The sequence below is a fragment of the Chelonoidis abingdonii genome, chromosome 11, assembly GCF_003597395.2.
Source record: "Chelonoidis abingdonii isolate Lonesome George chromosome 11, CheloAbing_2.0, whole genome shotgun sequence".
NCBI classification, from domain to species: Eukaryota; Metazoa; Chordata; order Testudines; family Testudinidae; genus Chelonoidis; species Chelonoidis abingdonii.
The window spans coordinates 45,171,729-45,196,200 of record NC_133779.1 but is presented as its reverse complement, the minus strand read 5'-3'; the positions used below and the strand labels follow the sequence as shown (position 1 = coordinate 45,196,200).

General features: G+C 65.5%; 2 protein-coding genes across 3 annotated transcripts; both read right to left on the bottom strand.

Annotated features, from left to right (window-relative positions):
• Positions 1 to 50: 50 nt before the first annotated feature.
• JTB (jumping translocation breakpoint) lies at positions 51 to 6,398 on the bottom strand. Its single transcript, XM_032793728.2, has 6 exons — positions 6,361 to 6,398; positions 5,800 to 5,946; positions 4,319 to 4,359; positions 3,541 to 3,626; positions 3,180 to 3,259; positions 51 to 2,943 (listed from the first exon to the last, which is right to left on the bottom strand). The coding sequence occupies exons 1-6, from the start codon at positions 6,396 to 6,398 to the stop codon at positions 2,787 to 2,789; spliced, it is 549 nt and encodes a 182-aa protein (XP_032649619.1). The 3' UTR covers positions 51 to 2,786.
• Positions 6,399 to 10,022: 3,624 nt separating this feature from the next.
• Positions 10,023 to 20,114, bottom strand: RAB13 (RAB13, member RAS oncogene family). 2 transcript variants are annotated; one of them, XM_032793653.2, is made up of 8 exons: positions 19,931 to 20,114; positions 14,742 to 14,802; positions 14,209 to 14,269; positions 13,734 to 13,811; positions 12,368 to 12,457; positions 12,004 to 12,069; positions 11,490 to 11,540; positions 10,023 to 10,760 (listed from the first exon to the last, which is right to left on the bottom strand). In XM_032793653.2, the coding sequence occupies exons 1-8, from the start codon at positions 20,052 to 20,054 to the stop codon at positions 10,686 to 10,688; spliced, it is 606 nt and encodes a 201-aa protein (XP_032649544.1). In that variant the 5' UTR covers positions 20,055 to 20,114; the 3' UTR covers positions 10,023 to 10,685. The 2 variants fall into 2 exon arrangements, with proteins under 2 accessions (XP_032649544.1, XP_032649545.1); XM_032793654.2 differs by lacking the exon at positions 12,368 to 12,457.
• Positions 20,115 to 24,472: the final 4,358 nt, after the last annotated feature.

Below are 24,472 nucleotides of genomic sequence, written 5' to 3'. Positions count from 1 at the left end.
CACTTGCCCTGTTAGCCAGACGCCTCCACCTTACAGCCAAACCAAACCACTGCTTTGGAAGTTTTTTTTAATGACATTCCTGGTTCTGTTCGGTTTTGTAAAAGCCTTCTAAAAAAATAAACCCTGACTGTTTGAGCTGAGCCAAGCGCAGCCACCTGCAGCCTCTTGCGACCTCAGCATGACTACATTTGAGGGACAGCAGAGGGGTGGACACGAGCCAGCCTGCTGCCTGTTCTTGGGGACCGCCAGGCCTGGGTGAGGGTCTTCCCCAGAGATCCCTGGCAGCACTGGGTCCCAGGGCACCAGCTCTAGAGCCTGGCACCAAGGGTCAGTCACCTCAGCCCCACGGAGCAACTGAGCCCAGAGCTTGGCCCCGGGGCAGCACTAAGGGACCGGAACGGGAGGACTGCAGTACCAGGGCAGGGGAGGGAGCCGTGAGCTCTAACTCTCCCCTTACGGGAAGCAGCAGGAGCTCTGCAGGGCTGGGGCAGTCACACAGCAAGTGACGCCAGCTGCACCGGGGGGCGGTTGTGGGGTGCTCTGCTGGGGGAGGTAGGAGGGTGCTGTGCAGCAGTGCACTGGGCTGCTCTGCAGCGAGAGGGGAGCAGCTGGGTGCGTGGGAGGAGATGCCCACCCAGAGCAGTGACACTGAACATCCCTCAGCACAGGGGCAGCCGCGGGAGACCAGCCTGCTCCCAGCTCCCAATTAGCTGTGCAGCTGCCTGCTCCAGCAACGCCCACATGCTCCCCCTACTGCCACCGGTCGGGGCACCCAAGGGAGGGTTTGGCCCCTTGCCCCTTCCATGCACTGCCGGTAACACCCAGAGACAGGCCAGCTCATGGGAGGGGATGTTCAAATGGCTCCAGACTCCAGCCCTGTCTGCTCCGGCTGGGGCAGGGACAAGCAGGGCACTGGCAAGTTCCTAAACATCCACCTGCAGAGCTGCCCCCACCCTCCTGTTAGCCCAGACAACGCAGAGAACACAGCTGGAGCTTTCACCCCCCTTGCCGTGTCCGAGATGCAGCCGGGAGCAGGTGACACTCAGCACATTAATCACTGTTACTCTGGTCTAGGGAGTTTAGGAGCTGGCCCCAGCCTGCGCTGGAGGGAACCCACCTGCAGGGGCCCTGGTTCCCTGCTCTTTGAAGGGAGGTAATTAGTGACAGCTGTGACATGGGCTCCCTGGCAGGCTCAGATCACTGCCCACAGGGGACATCCAGCAGGATGGGACAGGAACACGGACCACTGAGCTCAGACTGATGCCAGAAGACAATGCCCATTACCAGCACCAGAGACACCTCCTCCATCCCCTCAGCCTGCCAATCATGGGCCCTGGGCTACAGCAGCAGGGTGCAGTGTGACAAGACCGTGGTTCCCAGGAGGCTGGGCTGGCGGGGTTGGAGGTCAGCGCTGGGATGTACCCCTGGATCAGAGCCCTATGCCCATAGGACACGGCCAGGCCCCCAGGTGGGAGAGACGCTGGCTTGGCTGTGACTTGCTGCCCTAGAACTGGGGTGACGGGGACAGGAGAGAAGCTGCTAGCCGGGGTGTTCCTAGGGGGAAGGGCACACTGGTGCTAGGAGGCCTGGCTGAGCTCCCTCCATGCCTGCAGGAAGTGCTGTGCTGGCAGGGGCAATAGCATCAGCCCAACACGGCTCCCGGGAGGGGCAGTGCCAGGCCAGGACAGAGGCCAGCCCAGCAGTTTCCTAGCACAGGGATCCCGGCACCCCCACAGCCAGCCGCGGGGAGCAGTCCCCCCATCCCCTGCAGACGGCTGCATCGGGGCAGGCAGTGCCAGTCATCCAGCTAGAGGAAACATCTCCCCTCCTCCTGGCCCTCATTAAAGCAGAACCATGAGGCTGGTCCGCTAAGCTCAATGAAAACAGGCTGGACCCTCGTGCCCCCAAGACCAGCCATGGCATCAGCATGGAGCAGCAGGGAAGCGTGTGCCATGATCTGGCCTGCTGCCCTGGGGTCATGGGAGGGATGCACCCAGGGCAGGGAGAGGGCTGCCTGGACTCCCTCAGCAGACAAGCCAGCTGCCCTGAGGGAATGGAGGAGATGCTGCCAATGGCGTCCCTCCTTTGCTTGAGGGCTGCGCTGTCCCTTGCTGCCCCTCAGCCAGGCAGGGTCACGCTCCGCTTCAGCGGTAACTGGACAGCAAGTCCCCTGTGCCCTGTGGGCTGCCCCAGCATGGGACCTGTATTAACCAACAGCCCTCCCTCACTGCGCCAGGCTGGACAGCCAGCACAGCAGGGCACTGGCCAGCCCAGAGGCCACTCCTGCATCTAGGCTTGGGGTTTACTGGGTCAGAACCTGCGTAGGGAGAGGAGCTGAGGGCTGCATTAATTCCGAGAGATGCAAGGTGGCAGCCCCCACTGGGCACATGCCCCATATCCCACCAGGAGCTGCCAGTCACAAAAGGATTGCTCGGGCGCACTAACAGCAGGAGAGAAGGAGCTAAGAAGGGATGGGACCCTGGCTCTCCGCATGGCAGGTGAGATGGACAGAGGGGAATCCCCGGTGCCTGGAGACCCAGCCGGCTGCTGAGTCTCCAAGGAGCAAGCAGAGCGGTTTTCGGCGTGGCTCTGAGTTGGCTGAACCGCGCTCCCAAGTTGTCAGAGAGGTGCTCTCTGCCAGGACACAGCAGATCTCAATCTCGGATGCCAGTATCCTCCTGCTGCAGCTTCCTGGAGCGGGAAATGGGATTAACATCCACGCCCCAGTTCCCCGCACAGGATAAAGGGGGTGGGCAGCTCCAGGGCTGCTGGGAAGTCGACAGAGACTAAATGGACTCGATCTGCTTGCGAACTTTCTCCAGGGCCTTCCTGTCCAGCACCCTCTGGCGGCACATGACCAACAGGGCAAAGACCACAGCAACGCAGATCATGGCCCCCTCAAACTTCCAGAAGCTGTGTGCTTCTGTCACCACTGAGCGGCAGCTGCAGAGAGAGGAGAAAGTCAACAGGGCTGGGATTGGAGCGCCGCACGACCAGGTAGCCTGCAGATGCTGGGAGGTGCCCCGCTATTACAGGGGAGGCTGGCTGCAGGGACCCCATGATAGCCATGCTAGGTGCAGTCTGGCATGAAGCAGCCACACCCAGGTTGTGGCCCAGCGAGCCCTGGCCGCCCCACGCTGCGCCTGAGCAGCACCGCAGGGTCCGAGGGCTTGACTTACCTCTTGTACTCCTCCTTCTTGGACACAGCGCAGCTAATTTGCTCGATGAAGCCAGTCATGCTGCACTCAGGCATCGTCTTCTGCAATCAAACCAAACCTACTTTCACACACACTGCGAGGCATGCTGTGTCATTCCCCCTGCCAGCCCTGAGGGATCTCTGCTCTGTGAGGCACAACAGCTGGTGTCCCCTCATCCACCCTGAGGGATCTCTGCTTTGCACCTTCAGGCTGACCCAGGCAGGGTGCATCCCACACAGCATGCCCCAAGCAAGGGGCCAGAGCAGGATGTAACCACCAGCAGTAGACAGCAAGCCCCCCCAGTCCCCGCTATCCAACTGCAGGGCAGTTCGTCTCCACTTACTGCTTGGAAGATCGTGCATGGGGCACAATCCTGAACAATGACAAAGTCTTCTGCTTGCCAGCACAGCGTGGTCACCAGCGGGCTCACTGAGAAGAGAGGGGAGAGGTTCAGAGCCCGGTCCAGCCGCACTGGGCCTGCAGTCGGAGCGGCCGGGCTGCAGAGAGGAGGAACCACTTTGGATAGAAGGGCAGCAGACACCCAGACAGAAGAAAGATTTTACTGTCAGCACTTGTCAGGTTTCCACTGAGCCTAATAAGCTTGTGAGTGATACTGACTGAGCCCCAGCAGAGCACATGCCAGGGCGGGGGCCCCCCCCCAAGAAAAGGGTCTTTGACACTTTTTGGCCAACAGCCTCCCCCCATTGCTATGATGTCAGCAAGGGAGTCTGGGTCAAACCCAAACTCAGTGTTGGGAGCCTGGAGCTGTATGCTCTGCCCCCAGTGAGTGACATCCCCCCATGCCCTGCCCGTAGAACTGTCCCTCACAGAGAACAAGCATGGTCTGGAGCATGTATCCTCATTGCAATGGGACTCACTGCTGGGATCCTCAGTCCCACAGCAAGGCCCCAGGGATAAACCCTACCGGGGGTACCTGAGGACTTGCACTATGGCACCGCAGGCCGCAGCTCACCCCGGGGGACTCAAGTGTGGGGGCTTTATCTCCAGGAAGAGCCATGCTCCTGCCCTGAGCCCGCAGCCAGCAAGAGCCCTGCAGGCCAGACGGGTACCAGGCCCCACAACCACTTTAGCAGCGCCAGCTCCGCCGCCCTGGCACCCACCTGAGCTCTTGGCCTCACTCGATGCTGTCGCCTCTGCCAGCCTGCAAGGACATCGGAAAGGGGCTGGTGTCTTGAACCGGGGCTCTTGGGACCGCGCAAGGGGGCGGCTCCGCCCAAGGGCCCTGCCCAGCCAGGGGGCTCAGGCCGCTCACAGGCTGCCAATGCCACAGGGGCTTCGCCTGCAGCTTCACCCGTTTGCCCGGCTTAACCCTCAGCCCCTGCCCCCCTGCAGGGCCTCCAGCGCCAGGCCCCGGCTCCCCACGGCCAGAGGGGGGCTCCGTAGGGGGAGCATAACTGGGTGGCACAGTCTGGGGGGCCAAGCAGGGGAGTCAGGGCAGGGCTGGGGGGGGCACCCAGCGGGGCGGGGGAGGGGTTCAAGGCACGGGCGCCGGGGGGGTCTCCCAGCGGGGGGTCAGGGCCGGGGGGCGCCCACAACGGGGTGGTTCAGCCGGTGCTGGGGGCTCCCAGCGGAAGGGTCAGGGCTGGGGGGGGCTCCCAGGCGGGGGTCGGCGGCGTCAGGGTGGGGCCGGGGGGACTCCCAGCGGGGGCGGGCGACGGGGGAGGGTTTCAGGCACGTGCGCCGGGGGCTCCCGCGGGGGGTCAGGTCCGGGGCGCGCCAACGGGGGGTTCAGCCGGTGCTGGGGGCCCCAGCGGAAGGGTCAGGCTGGGCGGGACTCCCGCGGGGCGGCGGCGTCAGGGTGGGGCCGGCTCCCAGCGGGGGCGGGCGACGGGGATCAGACAGTGCCGGTGGGCGTCCCAGCGGATAAGGGGGTCAGGGCGGGCCGGGCGGGGGGTCAGGAGAGGGGTGCCAACAGCGGCGGCGGCGTCGGACGGGGCCGGGGGGCGTTCCAGCGGGGGTCCAGGACGGGGGCCGGGGGGGCGCCAAAATGGGGCGGGGCGGGTCAGGGCGGGCCGGGTGGTGGGCCCAGCGGCGGGTCAGGACGGGGCGGGGGGCGCCCAGCGGGGGGGGGTCAGGGCTGGGGGCGCCCAGCGGGGGGGGGGTCAGGCGCGCCGGGAGGGCGTCCAGCGGGGGGGGGGTCAGGGCGGGGGCGCCCAGCGTGGCGGGTCAGGGCGGGCGGGCGCCCAGCGGGTGGGTGCAGGCGGCCGGGGGGGGGGCCGCGGGGGGGTTCAGGGACCGGGCCGTCCCGCGGGGGTTCAGGGGCGGGCGGGGGGCGCCAGCGGCGGGGGGGGGCTGGGGGCGGCCCAGCGGGGTCAGGCGGGGCGGGGGGGCGCCCAGCGGGGGGGTCAGGACAGGAGTGGCGCAGCCCGCGGGGGGGGGGGGGGGGGGGGGGGGGGGGGGGGGGGGGTGGGGGGGGGGGGGGGGAGGGGGGGGGGGGGGGGGGCTGGGGGGGGCGGGGGGGGGGGGAGGGGGGGGGGGGGGGGGGGGGGGGGGGGGGTCAGACGCCGGGGGGGGCGCCGCGGTGGGGGGGTCAGGCGGGCCGGGGGCGCGCCCATCGGGGGGGTCCCAGGCCCCGCATCACCCGAGGCTCCAGGCCAGAACGCCGGAGCCGCGAGCAGGAGCGCGCCCAGCCGCGCGGCGTCCATGGGCGACGGGGGCGGGTCCTACCTCTCTCACCCGCCGGACCCGCTTCGCTGCGCCGCCATCTGGCCTCACGGCGCTTCTGGAGCTGCCAGCGAGAGGCGGCCAGAGGTGGCGTGCGGCGGCGCGTGGGCTGGACGGGAAGGCCGCAGGGATTCCCCAGGTCGCGGGGCGGGGCCTGGCTTGACGGGCGCGGCCCCACTGGAGTGGGCTGGGTAGTGGGCGTGGTTCCCGGCTGGGGGCGGGGCCTTAGGGGCGGGCTGGTGGCGTGTCTATTGCGCCGGCCCCTGGAGCTGGGAATCCGCCCCCCATAGCTGCAGCGTCTCGCTGCTCAAGGTCTGGCAGCCCCCCCCCCCCCCCCCCCCCCCCCCGGCAGGCCCCCAGGAACGGCGGACGTTTGCCCCCTGCATCTCGCTCAGCCCCAGACATAAGCCAGCCACGGAGACGGGGACCCCCAGGCCTGCGCTGCCCACAGGGTCCCCGTGCTTCCGGCGGACCCCACTTGCCCAGGCCAGGCAGTGACAACTCTGCCACCGCCATGCCCCATGCCCCGGGGACCACTGCTCCAGGGCTGGGGTGGCGGGCAGGAGCCCCCCAGCAGGAGCACTCGCCTCAGGACCCAGGTTCTTGTCCTGCCCTGGTTCCCTGCAGGCAGCTGGCACTCTTGGGCCAGGGCCCTTCCCACCATCCACATCAGTCCCCAGATCTCCTTGGCCCAAGCCAGCCTGCGCTGTGGCGGCGAGAGCCGCTCCTGTGGGCCTGTCTGTGTTCTGGTGGTGGGCTCCGCGTCTTAGGGCCGGGAGTGGAGAGCCCAGGGGCTGTACACAACAGGCCACTGCAGGAGCCGGCCTCATGGTGGGGTCACGTAGGCAAACACACGGCTGAGCACTCGAAGGTTTTCTCTTTCCCCACAGAGGGCTGGTTCAGTGAAAGGCCTGAGCTCGCCCAGCTGACTTCTGGGGACCAGCTCCTTGGTGGGGGGTGGCCGGGCGCACGAGACCCAGGACAGGAAACAAAAGTGCACAGCTGCCCGTTTCATGGGGCTCAGCTGTTGAGAGGCAGAACCGTTGTGCGCGAGGGTGTCCATTTGCCCTTTAAAGCTCTTCACGTTTGCTGATCTCAGGGCTGATGGCTGGCGTGGGGGGGTTCTTTGACAAGCCCTGCACACCCAAGCGGGGCAGCCCCCACACCACCCTGCCACCCAGGCTCTGCGCTGCCCATAGTCGGTGCTTAAAAGGAACCACCCTGGAGCCGATGAGCTGGAAAGGCACAGCTGGGGGCTTTATATGGTAATTAAAATAGCGCAGGCGCCCAAGGCACATAAAGGGGCTCTGCCGGCCCCTGGTGGCGCAGACACTGGGCCCCAATGGGCTGGGGGCTCCTGGGGTTTCATACCAGTATTTCCTATGTGTGATGGAGGCAGCCAGCCCTAGGTACAGTGTTTGCCTGGAGCCCGGGACCCTGCCGGCCGCTTTGGGAGAAGGATCCCAGCTTCCAGTGGCTTCAAATTCAACGTGCCCTGGGAGCACCAAGCGACAAAACCCCTGCACCCTGGCTGCAGCATGGCCAAGTTTCCCTTGTTCTTTCTCTCTGCAAGCCCCCCTCTTCTCCACTCCTCCCTCCCCTTTCTGCTCCCTTCCCTTCCAAATCAGCCTGCCGTGCGCACTCCCGCTCCTCCTCTCTCGGAGCACAACGAGCGCTGGGACGGTCTACTGTTGTGGGAATGCCCCTTGTAGAACCCCAGCTTAGAGCTCAGCTTGCCCAGCTGCCGGCTCCCGCGAGGGAGCTGCCCGCCACACTGTCACAGCCAGGAAACAGGGAGTGAGAAAGGAGAGGAGTGACAGTGGCACTACGTTCATCTCCGCGTTGGCGCCTGAGGGGTGGCACCCTGGGGTCCTCCATTGGCGTGGCTGGCTGCCTCGACCCCGGCACATTTACGCCTGCTTTTCTTCGGAGACTTTGCAAGTCAGTTTCCTTTTCGGATTCTTACCCTGAAAGAGAAGAGTTCGAACCGGTTCTACTGTCGGCACCCTGCAGCCGGGGTTCACTCAGTGGGGCCTCTCCTTGAGGTTCAGGGTGGTCCCATCTCCAGGGGGGCACCCTATGAGCAGTTGTGACTGAGCCAATGCCACAAGGGGCACTAGGGGGCACTGTGCTGCTGGGACTGGCTCGTCGGGGTCAGGCTTTCGCCACCAGGTGCTCATTAAAAGATCCCAAAATTACTGTCCTGGCCATGTATCCAATTGCAGGAGTTCCCATCAGCCCTAGATTACCGGAACCCACCAGCGCCCTGGCACCCAGCCTGCTGGCAGGCACGGCAAGCGCAGCGTGATGGTTTAAACAGCTTCTGCGCTTCCACACCAGAGGCCGCTGCAACCTCTGGCCCCAGGGGGGATCCCTGTATAACCGTCCCCACACCCCACCCCAGAGGCAGCTGCCAATCTTCGCCCAGTGAGGAGGGTATCCCTGTTATACCCAGTCCCCACGGCTGCATTCGCCCCACGGGGAGGGATCCCTGCATAACCAGTCCCCACAGCTGCACCTCATGCCCCTAAGGGGAGGTCCCTGTATAACCAGTCCCCCACACCGCACCCCAGAAGTAGCTGCCATCTCAGCCCCAGGAGAGGATCCCTGTATACCAGTCCCACCGGGCTGCATCTCAGCCCCAGGGGAGGGATCCCGTAATAACCCAGTCCCCCACACCCCACCCCAGAAGTTTAGCTGCAATCTCAGCCCCAGGGGAGGATTCCTTTAAACCATCCCCACGGCTGCATCTCAGCCCAGGGAGGATCCCTGTATAAAACCAGCTCCCCACACCCCACCCCAGTAGCTGCCATCTCAGCCAGGGCGAGGGATCCGTATAACCCTCCCCACGCTGCATCTCAGCCCAGGGGAGGATCCTGTTAACCAGTCCCCACACCCCACCCCATTAAGTAGCTGCCAGTTGCTCAGCCCCAGGAGGATCCCTGATATAAACCAGTCCCCACGGCTGCATTCTCAGCCCCGGGAGGATCCCGTGTATAACAGTCCCACACCCCACCCCAGAGCAGCGCCATTCTCAGCCCCCAGGAGGGATCCTGTATAACCAGTCCCACGGCTGCATCTCAGCCCAGGGGAGGGGATCCCTGTATAACCAGTCCCCACACCCCACCCAGAGGCAGCTGCATCTCAGCCCCAGGGAGGGAATCCCTTTTAACCAGTCCCCCGGCTGCATCTCAGCCCCGAGTCTGAGCGGATCCTGGCTTGTTTGCCCCCCCCCCCCCCCCCCCGGCAGGCCCCCAGGACAGGCGAGCGGTTTGGCCCCCTGATCCTCGCTCAGCCCCAGACATGAGCCAGCCACGGAGACGGGACCCCCAGGCCTGGCGCTGCCCACTGGGTCCCCGTGCCTTCCGCGCGCTGGACCCCACTGCCCAGGCCAAGGCAGGGACAATCTGCCACCGCATGCCCCATGCCCCGGGGACACTGCTCCAAGGGCCTGGGGGTGAGACGGGCAGGAGCCCCCCCAGCAGAGCACTCGCCTCAGGACCCAGGTTCTTGTCCTGCCCTGGTCCCTGCAGGCAGCTGGCAGCTCTGGGCCAGGGCCCTTCCCACCTCCACATCAGCCCCAGAGTCTCCTTGGCCCAAGCCAGCCTGCGCTGTGGGGCGAGAGCCGCTCCTGTGGGCCTGGTGCTGTGTTCTGGGGTGGGCTCCGGTCTTAGGGGGCCGGGAGTGGAGAGCCCAGGGGCTGTCACACACAGGCCACTGCAGGCAGCCGGCCTCATGGTGGGGGTCACGTGGCAAACACACGGCTGAGCAGCTCGAAGGGTTTTCTCTTTCCCCACCAGAGGCTGGTTCAGTGAAAGGCCTGAGCTCGCCCAGCCTGACTCTGGGGACCAGCTGCCTTGGTGGGGGCTGGCCGGGAGCACGAGACCCAGGACAGGAAACAAAAGGGACACAGATGCCCGTTTTCATGGGCTCAGCTGTGAGAGGCAGAACCGTGTGGCGCAGGGTGTCCAATTTGCCCTTTAAAGCTCTTCACGTTGCTGATCTCAGGGCTGCTGGCTGGCGTGGGGGGGGGTCTTTGACAGCCCTGCACACCCAGCGGGGCAGCCCCACACCAGCCTGCCACCCAGCCTCTGCGCTGCCCATAGTCGGTGCTGTAAAAGAAACACCCTGGAGCCGAGAGCGAAGGCACAAGCTGGGGCTTTATATGGTTAATTAAATAGCGCCAGGCGCCCAAGGCACATAAGGGGCTCTGCCGGCCCCTGGGAGCGGAGACACTGGGCCCCACATGGGGCTTGGGGGCCCTGGGTTTTCAGACAGTCATTCCTATGTGTGATGGAGCAGCCAGCCCTAGGTACAGTGTTTGCCTGGAGCCCGGGGGACCTGCCGGCTGCTTTGGGAGAAGAGATCCCAGCTTCCCAGGGCTTCAACTCAACGTGCCCCTGGGAGCACCAAGCAGACAAACCCTGCACCCTGGCTGCAGCATGGCCAAGTTTCCCTTGTCCTTCCTCTCTGCAGCCCCCCTCTTCTCCAGCTCCTCCCTCCCCCTTCTGCTCCCTTCCCTTCCAAATCAGCCTGCAGGGCGCCTCCCGCTCCTCCTCTCTCGGAGCACACGAGCAGCTGGAAGGTTAACTGGTTGTGGGAATGGCCCCTTGTAGACCCCAGCTCTAGAGCTCAGCTCTGCCCAGCTGCCCGGCTCCCGGCGCAGGGAGCTGCCCAGCCCACACTGTCACAGAGGAACAGGAGAGTGGCAGAAAGGAGAGGAGTGGCACAGTGGCACTACGTGCTCCAGCGTGGCGCCTAGGAGGGGTGGCACCCTGGGGTCCTCCTGTGGCGTGGCTGCTGCTAGACCACGGCACATTTACTGCTGCTTTTCTTCGGAGAACTTTGCAAGTCCAGGTTTCCTTTTCGGATTTTACCCTGAAAGAGAGAGTGAACCGGTCACTGTCGGGCACCCCTGCAGCCCGGGGTCACTCAGTGGGGGCACTCTCCTCTGAGTCAGGGTGGTCCCCATGCTCCAGGGGGCACCCTATGATCAGTGTGACTGAGCCAATGCCACAACAGGGCACTAGGGGGCACTGTGCTGCTGGGACTGGCGTCGGGGGTCAGGCTTCGCCACCAGTGCTCATTAAAGATCCCAAATTACTGTCCTGGCCATGTTCCAATGCAGGAAGTTCCCATCAGCCCTAGATACCGGAACCCCACCAGCGTCCTGGCCCAGCCTGCTGTGCAGCACGGCAGCGGCAGCGTGATGGTTAAACAGCTTCTGCGCCCCACCCCAGAGGCCGCTGCACCTCTGCCCCAGGGGAGGGATCCCTGTATAACCAGTCCCCACGGCTGCATCTCAGCCCCAGGGGAGGGATCCCTGTATAACCAGTCCCCACACCCCACCCCAGAGGCAGCTGCATCTCAGCCCCAGGGGAGGGATCCCTGTATAACCAGTCCCCACGGCTGCATCTCAGCCCCAGGGGAGGGATCCCTGTATAACCAGTCCCCACGGCTGCATCTCAGCCCCAGGGGAGTGAACCCTGTATAACCAGTCCCCACGCCCCACCCCATCTCAACGCCTCCTGCTGGAAGGGGGCCAAGCTGCACAGGTCACCTCTAACTCGGGGGGCTCCCTAGCCCGCCTGGACCCCACATGCTCACCAGTTTCTTGGTGGATTTCAGCAGGATGTCCTGGGCCAGGGTGTTGAAGGCCTGAGGGGAGAGGGGAGCAGGTTAGGGGAGGCCAGCCAGGGACACTGGGCTGGGGGTGTGAGCTGGCTGGGGCAGTGGAAAACAAGAGCCTCTGGGGGAATCCTCTCCCCGCCGCCCCGGTTCCATGGGAACACAGAGGGAGGACTGCCTGTGGGCCAGAGGTCCCGAGGGCAGGTCTCAGCCTCACTGGAGCCCCCCACCCAATCCATTCCAGGGATGGGCAAGAGATCTGCCTGGGGTCCTCCTACAGCCCAGATCCTGGGAGAGACCTCTCCTCCCTGCCCACGGGCACTGCACCGCCCACCACCCAGCCCCTGGCAGCACCCCTCGTGGGCCAGCCCTTCTCCCAGGCTGCCCCTAGGCAGTTAGCGCCCAGTGCAGGGGGCTGGCGGCACGACGGGGCAGGGCCCAGGGACCTCGGAGAGTCATTCTCCTGCAGGGAGCCAGGCCCCGCCCTGCTTACCTCCTCCACGTTCACACTGGACTTGGCACTGGTCTCAAAGAACCGGATCCCATGTTCCTTTGCGAGCTGCCAGGAGATAAAGGGGCCTTTGAGCCAGGCACCCCCAACCCCCCAAACCTCCTTCCCTCTCGCTAATGGCTGAGACCCGGCACAGCTGCCTCTCCATCCCGGGGAGACACGATCAAGGCCTCAGAGACACCCCAAAATAGGGGGGTGAGATGGGAGGAGGGGGGCCTGGCCCCTGGGACTCTGCTGCATTCAGCGCCCACTGGGGGTTGTGACACTGTGCGCTGCTGGCCCCACTCCCAGATCCAGCCATGAATGACAGCAGCACTCGTGCCACCGACCTGAGCCCCTCTGGTACCTTCTCTGCACGCTCCCTCTGCACCTTGCGCTTGGTCTCCATGTCACACTTGTTCCCCAGGAGGAGGCGCTCCACCCCCGCAGAAGCGTTCTGGAGGAGAGAGCAGATCTGGGGGAGATCAACCCCTGGGCCCCGAGCCTGCCATCTGTCCCCACTCTGAGTCCCCCTTCAGCCATCCTCCAGGTACCTCCACCCATCCCTCACATCCCCAACCAGCTCCCAGTCCTGCATTCCCCACGGTCACAGCTCTGCCGGCGCCCCTCACTCCCGACCCGCAGCCCCCCTAGCCTCCATCTGTCTCTGCCGGTGCCCCTCACTCCCGACCTGCAGCCCCCCCCCCCGCTCTGCCGGCGCCCCTCACTCCCGATCCCGTCGCCCCCTGCCCCCCTCCGGCTCTGCTGGTGCCCCTCACTCCCGACCCGCAGCCCCCGTGCTCCATCCGGCTCTTGCCGGCGCCCTCACTCTCCGACCTTGCAGCCCCCCGCCCCCGTCCATCTCTTGCCGTGCGCGCCTCACTCGCCGACCTGCAGCCCCCCGCCCCCCTTCCAGCTCTGCCGGCCCCCTCAGCTCACCGAACCTGCAGCCCCCCGCCCCCTCCAGCTCTGCCACGCCCCTCACTCCCGACTGAGCCCCCCGCCCCCTCCAGCTCTGCCAGCGCCCCCTCACTCTCCGACCTGCACCCCCCCGCCCCCCTCCAGCTCTGCCGGCGCCCCTCCACTCCCGACCTTGCAGCCCCCCCCCTCCGGCCTCTGCCGGTTGCCCCTCACTCCCGACCTGGCAGCCCCCCGCCCCCCTTCCAGCTCTACCAGCGCCCCTTCACTCCCGACCTGCAGTCCCCCGCCCCCCTCCAGCTTGCCAGCCGCCCCTCATCCCGACTGCAGACCCCCTGGCCTCCATCCGGCTCTGCGGCGCCGCCTCACTCCCGACCTGCGCCCCTCGACCTCCCATCCAGCTCTGCTGGCACCCCTCACTCCCGACCTGCAGCCCCCCGCCCCCTCCAGCTCTGCCGGGGCCCCTTCACTCCTGACCTTGGCAGCCCCCCGCCCCCTCCAGCCTGCCGGCGCCCCCTCTACTCCAACCATTAGCCTCCCACCCCACTCCGCTCTGCGGGCGCCCCTCACTCCCGACCCGCAGCCCCCTGCCCCCCTCCAGCTCTGCGGGCGCCCCTCACTCCTGACCTCCAGCCCCCTGCCCCCCTCCAGCTCTGACAGTGCCCCTCACTCCCAACTCGCAGCCACTGCTAGCCCAGCCCTGAGCAACTTGTAACCCCACATAACACCTCATCTGGGTGGTGACCAGGACCACAGAGCTCCCCCCACAACCCCAACCATGACACAGCTCCCCCCTGAGCCTCCCTTCCCCCCACCTCCTTGATGCTCTTCATCCAGTTCTGGATGTTCTCAAAGGATTTCTCATCTGTGATGTCGTACACGAGGATGATTCCCTGGAAGAGATGCTCGCTCAGTGGGGTTGGACCCGCGGCTGGGGAGTCCGGGCTCTAGGCCCCTGCTAGCCTGGCCCTCAGCAGTGCCCGGAAGCCCCCCAGTGGCAAATGGAGCAGTTGGACTGAGCATCTCCGACTTCCATTGCCCGGGCCCCAGCTCCTCGGGCCGGCCCTCTGGAGCCCCAGGCTATTCGCACTGAGACAGAGGCACTGCCCGCTCCCAGCTGCATTGTCCGGGGGAGGGGGGGGCGGATGGGCTTCTCTGAGCCCCTACGTTCCCCTCCCTGCTTGGCAGACGCCTGCTGCGAGAAGCACTGGGCCAGACTCCCCTTCTTGGGGCTTGGCCTCAGGGGTGCTCCTGCCCCACTGCCCTGGCGCGGCTGGCCCAGCACTGTACCATGGCTCCTCGGTAATATGCTGTCGTGATGGTTTTAAACCTCTCCTGTCCTGCCGTGTCCCTGCGAGAGAGGAGGGGAAAGGGGCACTGGGGTCAGCAGCGTCTTCAGCGCCACAGGCTGCCCTGGGATCCACGGGAAGGATGGGGGGAAGGATTCCTGGGGCAATCACCCTGCCCTGAGGGACCCTGGTTCTGCCTCCCCGGCTGACCCAGCCCTCAGCCCCCCTGCCCAGGCGCACGACAGGCACTGGTTGCTGCTCTGTGGGGTGGGGGCAGCCTGGCGATCCACATGCTGCTTCCACAGCTGCAGCAGGGCACAGCCGCCATCCATGGGGCTGCCAGGGCCTGAACCAGCAGCCCAGCACGGGCAGGCTCCGGATTCCCCCTTCCCAGCCCCGGGGCCAAGACAGTGCCCCCCAGCCCACACATGGCCCTGCCCCTGGCCCTGCAGGCGCTAGGCAGGGCTCTAGCTGTGGTGTGGCTGGAGAGGAGGGGACTGGGCGCAGGAAGGAGGGGGAGCGGGTCCCACTTACCAGACCTGGAGTTTGATCTTTTTCCCTTCAATTTCCACTGTCCGGATTTTGAAGTCGATCCCTGGAACACAAGACAGATGATGCCATCAGAGACGCAAGGGGAGGGTGAAGGGGGTCCAGCGGCCCCGGCACGACCCCTATACCGGGGCCAGGCCGACTGCAGGGCTGCTGGGTGCAGTGGTGCTGGACTGGGGTGACTGGCCTGTGGGGAGGGGGGGATGGGCCAGGTTGGGGGCTGTGCCAGGGCAGGGGGGGCAGTGCCAGCCTGGGGCTGTATCCCCACTCTCCTGCCCTGCAATATTCACCCTTCCCCTAAACATGATCCAGCCTCCAGTCCCCCCCCATTGCACATCTCTGGTCTCCCAGCAACAGCCTGACGCCCCAGGGAGCAAAGTCCAAGGCAGGTGCCCCCGTCCCATGGTGAATAAACAGGCTGCAGGCGGCTGGGAGCGCAGAGCCCTCAGCCTCCCACAGCAGCCACTCAGGCAGACGGGCCAAGGATTCCTGGGCCATGGCATCACCCCCCCACACTGTCCAGCTATTGTCTGGTGTGCAGCGGGGGGGGAGAGGCAGACAGACAGAGCCTCTGGTGCATCTTGCAGCCCCCCAGCCCGGCCCTGCCAGGGACGCTGCGTGCTGGGTCGGGGGGCAGGTTCCTGCCCCGTTTCCCAGGGCAAGCAGAGGAATGACGCAGCCCCGGACTCACACTCAGCCTGGCATCAGGGACCCCACATGCAGCATCCCCAGTGCACCCCCCCACAGCACCACGGAGCAGACTCGGGACATGAGCAGCTCCAAGCAGCCCCCACAGGGGAGGAGATTTGTGGTCAGTGGGGTTCGGAGTTTCCAATGGAGATTAAAGATTGCAGCCCCTCCACCCCACTCCAATGCGCCCTAATGACTTCCAGCCCTGCCCCTCTGCAGCCCTGCTCCCAGACATCATCCTCTGACCCCCGGCACATGGGACGCGAAGGGACGAGGTGCATTTGGAGCTGTCTCCCGGGGCACGGAGCCTGCTGGAGGAGCTCTGTGGGGCTGGCAGCAAGAGGGAGACTCCCCAGAACCACAGTGGGGAGAGATCCGGGTAGTCCTGGCTGCTTCCATGCAGTGACGCTGATCTACACCAGCTGGGGGTGTCTGGCCCTCGGACCCTAGTGACGGCGGGCCTGGGGAGGGGTCTGTGGAGCCAGAAACAGACCAACCAGGGGGCTCCTGAAGCCCTCGGGAGACGGGGCCAGTCAGGGCCAAGGGTTTGGCTCTGTCCCTGCAACCCCCATGGGAAGCACCAGCACCCCAGGCCGGCTGCCCCCTCCCCTGGGAAGCTCTTGCCACACGGGGGTTTGCAGACCTTGCCGCTCATGGCCAGGAGGCAGAATCTGATCGGCCCAGAGGCCCGGCTGTAGCTCGGGGTCCCCACCCGCCGCTGGGCCTGCACAGCTCGGAGCAGGACACGGGGCTGCAGAGTGGAGTTGGGAACAGACACCTCGGGGGTGGGAGGGGACTTCCCGCCAGCAGCTGGGGCACATCCCCACGGACCCCCTGGGAAGGGGGCGGCCCAAGGACTCGGGGCGGGCTGGAGCAAACCCTCTCCCCAGTGGAATTCCCCGCCGGGAGAGCCGAGCGCAGCGCCTGCGTGCGAGTCACACAGATGTGTCAGGCTGTTTACGGCTCTATAAACACCACAGGGCTGGCACCCTCACTTGCCCAAGGCCCAGGAAACTGTTTCACCATCTCAGGGGCAACTCCCCGTCTTGGGACAGGAGCTGCCAGCTCCGGAGGGGACCTGCAGCCCCAGTGATGCTGCCCCCAGTCCCCATGGCCCCTTGGCTGGGGTCAAAGACTCTGCCCGAGGATCACGAAGGCTCTCACCCCTCAGGGGTCAGAGCTGGCCCTGGGGCACAAAGGGTTACACGGTGGTGGGGTCTGGTGGAGATGCTGGGTACGATGCTCCCTGGGCTCCGGGCTCTGCACACACTCACCCAGCCCTGGGGTGCAGGGGAGCAACGCAGCCCAGCGGGTCACATGACAGAGGCACAGCAAGAACCCAGGCGTCCTGGACACGGCTATAGTGCAGAGGGGCCAAGGTCGAGGGGTGACCTGACCCCCGCCCCCTCCCCATCTGACCCAGCCTTCCATGCCTGGTGTCAAAGCAACCAGACTGACTCCCTGAGCGGAGCAGCCTGCACTATGGGGCGCAGGGTCTGGGGCACTGCTCTCCGCGGGGCAGGGCACACGCATGTACACGCACACACACGCCTGTGCCATGGAGTGCAGGGTCCGGGGCACTGCCCTCCACAGGGCAGGGCACACGCATGTACACGCACGCACACACCTGTGCCATAGGGTGCAGGGTCCAGGGCACTGCCCTCCATGGGGCAGGGCACACACATGTACACACACACACACACACACGCCTGTGCCATGGAATGCAGGGTCCAGGGCACTGCCCTCCACGGGGCAGGGCACACGCATGTACACACACCTGTACCACAGGGCGCAAGGTGCAGGGCAGCGCAGGTGCGCACACACACAAGTGCTCAGTGGTGCAAGGGGCAGGGCACTAGTGAACAGGATGCCTGCAAGCAGTATGGGTGGGGGAGGCACAGCTCATTAGTGAGGGTGCACCAATGCCCATCAAGCACTGAACCAGGCCTGGGCCATCCCAGGGGCTCTCAGCTCAGACCAAGCACCCCGGCAAGTTCATAGCCAGGGCAGGGGCGCCCCCTCCCCCCGCCCTCACCTGCCCACCCCTGGCTGTTCTGGGGCTGGACAGAGACGGGGGGGGGGGGGAGGAGAGATGGGTCCGGGAGTCCTGGGGGGGCACTCACCGATGGTGGAGATGTAGGTGCCGGTGAAGTTGGGGGTCCGGGGGGGCCCCGGGGGGGCACTCACCGATGGTGGAGAGTAGGTGCCGGTGAAGTGGGGTGCCCGGGGGGTCCGGGGCCTGGGGGCGCACTCACCGATGGTGGAGATGTAGGTGCCGGTGAAGTGTTGGGGTCCCGGGGGTCCCTGGGGGGGGCACTCACCGATGGTGGAGATGTAGGTGCCGGTGAAGTTGGGGTCCCGGGTTCCCTGGGGGGGGCACTCACCGATGGTGGAGATGTAGGTGCCAGTGAAGTTGGGGGTCCCGGGGGGTTCCTGGGGGCGGGCACTCACCGATGGTGGAGATGTAGGTGGCGTGAAGTTTGGGGGGTCCTGGGGGTCCCGGGGGGGGCACTCACCGATGGTGGAGATGTAGGTGCCGGTGAAGTTGGGGGGTCCCGGGGGGTCCTGGGGGGGCCTCACCGATGGTGGAGATGTAGGTGCCGGTGAAGTTGGGGGTCCCGGGGGGTCCCTGGGGGGCACTCACCGATGGTGGAGATGTAGGTGCCGGTGAAGTTGGGGGTTCCGGGGGGGGCACTCACCGATGTGGAGATGTAGGTGCCGGTGAAGTTGGGGTCGGGGCCCGGGGCACTCACCGATGGTGGAAGTGTAGGTGCCGTGAAGTTGGGGGGCCCTGGGGGGGTCCGGGGGGGCACTCACCGATGTGGAGATGTAAGTGCCGGTGAAGTTGGGGGGCCCGGGGGTCCCTGGGGGCACTCACCGATGGTGGAGAGTAGTGCCGGTGAAGTTGGGGGGGGGGGTTCCCGGGGGTCTGGGGCGGGGCACTCACCGAATGGTGGAGATGTAGGTCCGGTGAAGTTGGGGGGTCCCGGCGGTCCCGGGGGGGCACTCACCGATGGTGAAGATGTAGTGCCGGTGAAGTTGGGGGTCCGTGGGTCCCGGGGCGGCACTCACCGATGGTGGAGATGTAGGTGCCGGTGAAGTGGGGGGTCCGGGGGGTCCCTGGGGGGCACTCACCATGGTGGAGATGTAGGTGCCGGTGAAGTTGGGGGTCCCGGGGGTTCCTGGGGGGGCACTCACCGATGGTGGAGATGTAGGTGCCGGTGAAGTTGGGGGTCCGGGGGGTCCCGGGGGGGGCACTCACCGATGGTGGAGATTAGGTGCCGGTGAAGTTGGGGTCCCAGGGGGGGCTTGGGGGGCACTCACCGATGGTGAGATGTAGGTGCCGGTGAAGTTGGGGGGTCCCGGGGGGTCCCTGGGGGGGCACTCACGATGGTGGAGATGTAGGTGCCGTGAAGTTGGGGTGCCGGGGGCTCCCGGGGGGGCACTCACCGATGGTGGAGATGTAGGTGCCGGTGAAGTTGGGGGGTCCCGGGGGTCCCTGGGGGGGGCACTCACCGATGGTGGAGAGTAGTTGCCGTGTTTTGGGGGTCCCGGGGGGGGGCACTCACCGATGTGGAGATTAGGTGCCGGTGAAGTTGGGTTCCCGGGGGGGGGGGCACTCACGATGTGGAGATTAGTGCCGTGAAGTTGGGGGTCCCGCCCGGGGGGGCACTCACCGATGGTGGAGATGTAGGTGCCGCTGAAGTTGGGGGGTCCGCGGGGGGCCCTGGGGGGGGGCACTCACCGATGGTGGAGTGTAGGTGCCGGTGAAGTTGGGGGTCCCGGGGCCCCGGGGGGGGCACTCACCGATGGTGGAGATGTAGGTGCCGGTGAGTTGGGGGGTCCCGGGGGAGCCCTGGGGGGGGCACTCACCGATGGTGGGAGATGTAGGTGCCAGGTTGGAAGTTGGGGAGGTCCCGGGGGGGGTCCGGGGGGGGCACTCACCGATGGTGAGATGTAGGGCCGGTGAAGTTGGGGGGTCCCGGGGTCCCGGGGGGCACTCACGATGGTGGAGATGTAGGTGCCGTGAATGTTGGGGGTCCCGGGGGCTCCGGGGGGGGCACTACACGATGGTGGAGATGTAGGTGCCGTGAAGTTGGGGGGTCCCGGGGGGGGCACTCACCGATGGTGGAGATGTAGGTGCCGGTGAAGTTGGGGGGTCCCGGGGGGCACTCACCGATGGTGGATCTGTGGTGCCGGTGAATTGGGGGGTCCCGGGGGGAGGCACTCACCGATGGTGGAGTGTAGGTGCCGGTTGGAAGTTGGGGGGTCCGGGGGTCCCGGGGGGGCACTCACCGATGGTGGAGATGTAGGTGCCGGTGAAGTTTGGGGGGTCCACGGGGGGCACTCACCGATGGTGGAGATGTAGGTGCCGGTGAAGTTGGGGGGTCCCGGGGGGTACCGGGGGGGCACTCACCGATGGTGGAGATGTAGGTGCCGGTGAAGTTGGGGGGTCCTGGGGGGTTCCTGGGGGGGGCACTCACCGATGGTGGAGATGTAGGTGCCGGTGAAGTTGTCCTCGGCGAAGCGGATGATCAGGCAGGTTTTGCCCACCCCGCTGTCCCCGATCAGCAGCAGCTTGAAGAGGTGATCGTAGGACTTGGCCATGGCCCGGGCCGGGCCGCTCGGCTCCTGGGCAAAACTTTCCAGCAGCCGGGAAGCGCCGAGGGGCGGTGCCGGCTCCGCCTCCGCCTCCTGCCTGCGTCCGGCGGGCGGGGGAGCCCCGAGCCCTCCTGCTGCCGGGCCGGGGGGGCAGGGCCCTGGGCAGGGAGCGGGGAGCTCCGGGGCTGGCTCCAGTCTGTCTGCAGAAGCCCCCAGCTGGGCTGGCAGGGGCTGCAGGTCGGGAGTGGGGGGCACCCGCTGAGCCCAGGGCTGGGCTAACAGGGGCTGCGTGTCAGGCTTGAGGGGGACCTGCTGAGCTGTAGGGGGAGACCCCAGGGCCGACCTGGCAGGAGTGAGGGGTACCCGCTGAGCTGGGGGTGGGGGGGTCCAGGGCTGGGCTAGCAGGGGGCTGCGTGTCAGCCTTGAGGGGGACTTGCTGAGCTGTGGGGGGAGACCCCAGGGCCGACCTGGCAGGAGTGAGGGGTACCCGCTGACCTGGGGCTGGGGGGCTCCAGGGCTGGGCTAGCAGGGGGCTGTTGGTCAGGATTGAGGGGCACCTGCTAAGCTGGGAGGGAGACCCCAGGGCTGGGCTAGCAGGGGCTGTGGGTCAGGCTTGAGGGGCACCCGCTGAGCTGGGGGCTGGGGGAGCCCAGGGCTGGGATATGTTTGAGCTGAGCTGGGTTTCTTTGGAATTCCTGCTAAACAAAGTGAGGCGAGGGGCAGGTTTACTGAAGCTGTTTTGTCTAAACTCAGCCAACTCTTAGCAGGGTGGGTCCCACAGCTGGGGAGGGTCAGTCCTACCCTCTCCCTCTTCACACACCAGATGCTTTTCTCTTTCACCTTCTCCTGGCCTAGGTCTGGGAGCGCCTCAGGCAGAACAATTCTGATGACGGGATCCAGTTCCTCTCCCCACACTGCTCTGCAGTGGACAAGCAGGAACCCTCAAGTCACTGCAGGCCAGGACTCAGGATTGGGATGAGGCATCAGCAGATCTCTGTGTTTGTGTGGAGCCCGGGACTGGGTGAGCAGCAGGGACAGGCTGTGGGTGGGGACTGAGGGGCCTCTCAGGGCAGTTAACTTACAGGGAGCCCAAGCCTGAAGTAGCAGAGGGGCTGTGGGACTGAGGGACACCAACAGAAATGAGCGGGGACTCGGCTAGGATAGCAGGGGGCTGCAGGCCAGGAGTGAGGACCACGGGCTGAGCGGGCAGGGAGGGACGGGAGACCCAGGCAGGGATAGTAGGAACTGCATATCAGGACTGAGGCGCATTGGCAGAGCTGAGGGGGGCCATTGTGCTGCAGACATGCTCCAAAAATTTCCTGGCATTAATTCATGGCGTGACCAGTGTCCCTGGGTCACCACCATGGTTTGCTGACACCACATAATTCCTAATCCTGGCGCTCATCCCTTTATCTGAGTCATCAGAAAGATCCTGGGCAAAACTTTCCTGCAGCCGAGAAGCACCAAGAGGTGACTTTTTCTCCTGGGATGTGCAGGAAGGAAGCGGCAGAAAGGCCTCTGTGCATTCCACTCGCCGGCACTCTGCCCTCCAGTGACCAGACCACAGGACACCTCGCTCTTGGCCTGCTGCTGTTCCCTCTCTGCCCTGGTTGTCTGCAAACCTCTCTCAGGCGGAAATCCAGCTTTCAAGGCAGAGCCATAACTAGGTATTCTTGCATCCGAGGCAAGAATATAAAATTGCACCCTCCCCCAAGGCTGGCTCTTCGGTGGCGGGTCCCTCAGTCCCTCTCGGAGGGAAAGGCCTGCCGCCGAAGAATGAATGAAGGGGCGGTGGTAGAGCCTGTGATTTGGGGGTCCAACTCACGATTTTTGACTGCTTGGGCTGGTAATGTTGCTTCCAAGATGGTCTTTGGCTCCGTCCAGTTCCAATCCAGAGAGGGACTCAAAGGTTAAGAGAGGAGGGAGGTGCTGGATATCAGCATGTGTCCTGAGAATGCTGGGAGTTCAGGCTTGCAGGGCAGGATCAGGGGTGTCAGGTTTGTAGAAATTTTGCTGGTGCCCAGAACCCGTCCCCCAACCAAACTCCGCGCCCCACCCGACCAAGGCTCTGGGAGGGAGTTTGGGTGAGGGAGGAGGTCTGGGGTGCAGGCCCTAGGCTGGGGCAGGGGATTGGGGTGCAGGATCTGGGAGGGACTTTGGGGATGTGAGGGGGTGTGGAGGGAGGGAGTGCAGGTTCTGGGAGGGAGTTTGGGGATGGGAGGGGTGCAGAGAGATGGGGTGCAGGAGTGAGAGCTGTGGGTTGTGGCTGCAGATGAGGGATTTGGAGTGTGGGAGGGGCTCAGGGCAAGAGTAGGTGTGTGGGGATGAGGACTCTGGCTGGGGCAGGGGATAAGGTGTTTCGGGTGCTGGAGGGGCTCAGGGCTCAGGCAGAGGGTTGGGTGTGGGGGATGAGAACTCTGGCTGGGGCTGGGGATAAGGTGTTTCGGGTGCTGGAGGGGCTCAGGGTTCAGGCAGAGGGTCAGGGTATGGGAGGTGAGGGTTCTGGCTGGGACTGGGGATAAGGTGTTTGGGGTGCTGGAGGGGCTCAGGGTTCAGGGAAAGGGTTGAGGGTGAGGTGGGTGGGTGAAAGCTCTGACTGGGGGTGTGGGCTCTCGGGTGGGGCAGGGCTGGGAATGAGTTTGGGGTGCAGGCAGGTTGCTCCAGGACAGGGGCCAGAGAGGAGGACTCCCTTCAGCCCTCTCTCTGCCGGCAGCAGTGAATTCTGGGGGAGGAACCCCCCCATTCTTGCCCCCCCCAGCAGCACACTCACCCTCACCACAGTCACTGCATGTGCTCCTAGGGCCCCTCTCAGCTCCAGGAATCTCCCTCACCTCCCCCATGGTGGGTGCCATGGGGTGCTGCGTGCGCCAGCTCCCCTTGCTGTAGCCCCTGACTGTAGCTTCACTGGGGGTGAGGGATGGGGCTGCCTCCTTGCCCAGCATGGGGCAGGAGTGGTGACTGCAGGTGGGGGGGGGGGGCTGTGCTGCTGGAGGGTCCCATTGGAAAATGAAAGGGTCTGAGGTGGAAGGGCAGGCTCAGAGTCAGTCTGCCCTGGCAGGGAGTTGGGGGGCACAAGGACCCTGCGGCAGCAGTTGCTGCAGGGGAAAGACAAGGACTCTCTGCTCCTGGCCGCGGGAAGGGGAGGGGGGAAGCAAGTCGCAGCCAGGAGATGCTGGGGGGAAGCGCGGGGGGGGGATCACCTGGGTTATAAATATCTCCATGCCAGTGGCTTTTTTCTCTCTCTCCACCTCTTTCTGCGCCTCCCCCCGGCTTTGCGTGCCTGAGGCAAGTGCCTCCCTCGCCTCGCCCTTGTTACAGCGCTGTTCCAAGGGGAGCAAGAAATCCAGATGTGCGGGGCCACACCCATGCCTGTGGCCCTGCAGGCTTCCAGCTGCAGAGGAGCCCTGGCTGGACCTGCCCCGTGCTGCTGGAGATTAGAGAGCAGGGCCTTCGAGGCCTTTTCGAGAGTTCTCGCAGGCTCGCCGAACTGCCCTGCCCTGCCCGGTCTCGGGCTTACCCTGCCGACGGGGGCACCACGTCCACGCTTGCATTGGTGTCGGTCCCGTTCGCACGGGAGGGTCCCAAAGCCCCGTGCGGCCTGGCTGCACAGGGGCGACGTGGCAGCCGGCGCGTGGGACGGGACGGGACGGGACGGAGGAGCCAGTCTCCGGGCGAGGCCCCGGCAGGAGTTTAGGGGGGTGACAGCAACGAACGAATTTGGGGCTCAGAGGAATTGGGGCCCATCAGTCTTTGTGGGGCACGTTCCCACCAGCCTGGCATGCTATGATGTCATCGTCCCAGGGCCCTCAAATGACATCACCCAGTGCTGAGCCGCATCAGCGCCTGGTCGTGTCACTTCCTCCCATCACCATGGCACCCACAGTGATGTCACGCGGGCCTGTGGGGTGGGCGGGATTGTGGAACGCGACCAAGCTGGGGACACCCCGGCAGCGGGCTTGTGTGAGGAGGGATCTCAGGGGTCGTCCCATGGGCCTGGGTCCCCAGGGACCTTCCCAAGATGGCGTCATTTCCTCATTCCCGTGGAGAAAAGACTGACCCTCTTAACATGGCCGCTACTTCCGACTACATCATTTCTTCTGGCTGAAGGCAAAGACCTTTACAATATGGCGGCACTTCCGGCAGTCGGGTGTTGTTGGCGTGAACGACCTTCTCAAAATGGCGACATCACCCAACTGCCCATGGGGGGCAGTTTCGACCTTTCCAATATGGCAGCAGAGCCCTGCCAAGTGCTCATTTCCGCCCGTGTGGGGAACCCCGGAGCGGATATAGCGGCCCCGGCTTCCGCTTTAGCTCCTTTTCGGCCGCGGCTTCCTCCACGCGAACATGCCTGTGAGTGCGGCCGAGCGGCCCGCGGGGGGCCGGGCCCAGGAGCGTCCCCCTCGCCCAGAGCGGCCCCGCTGCGG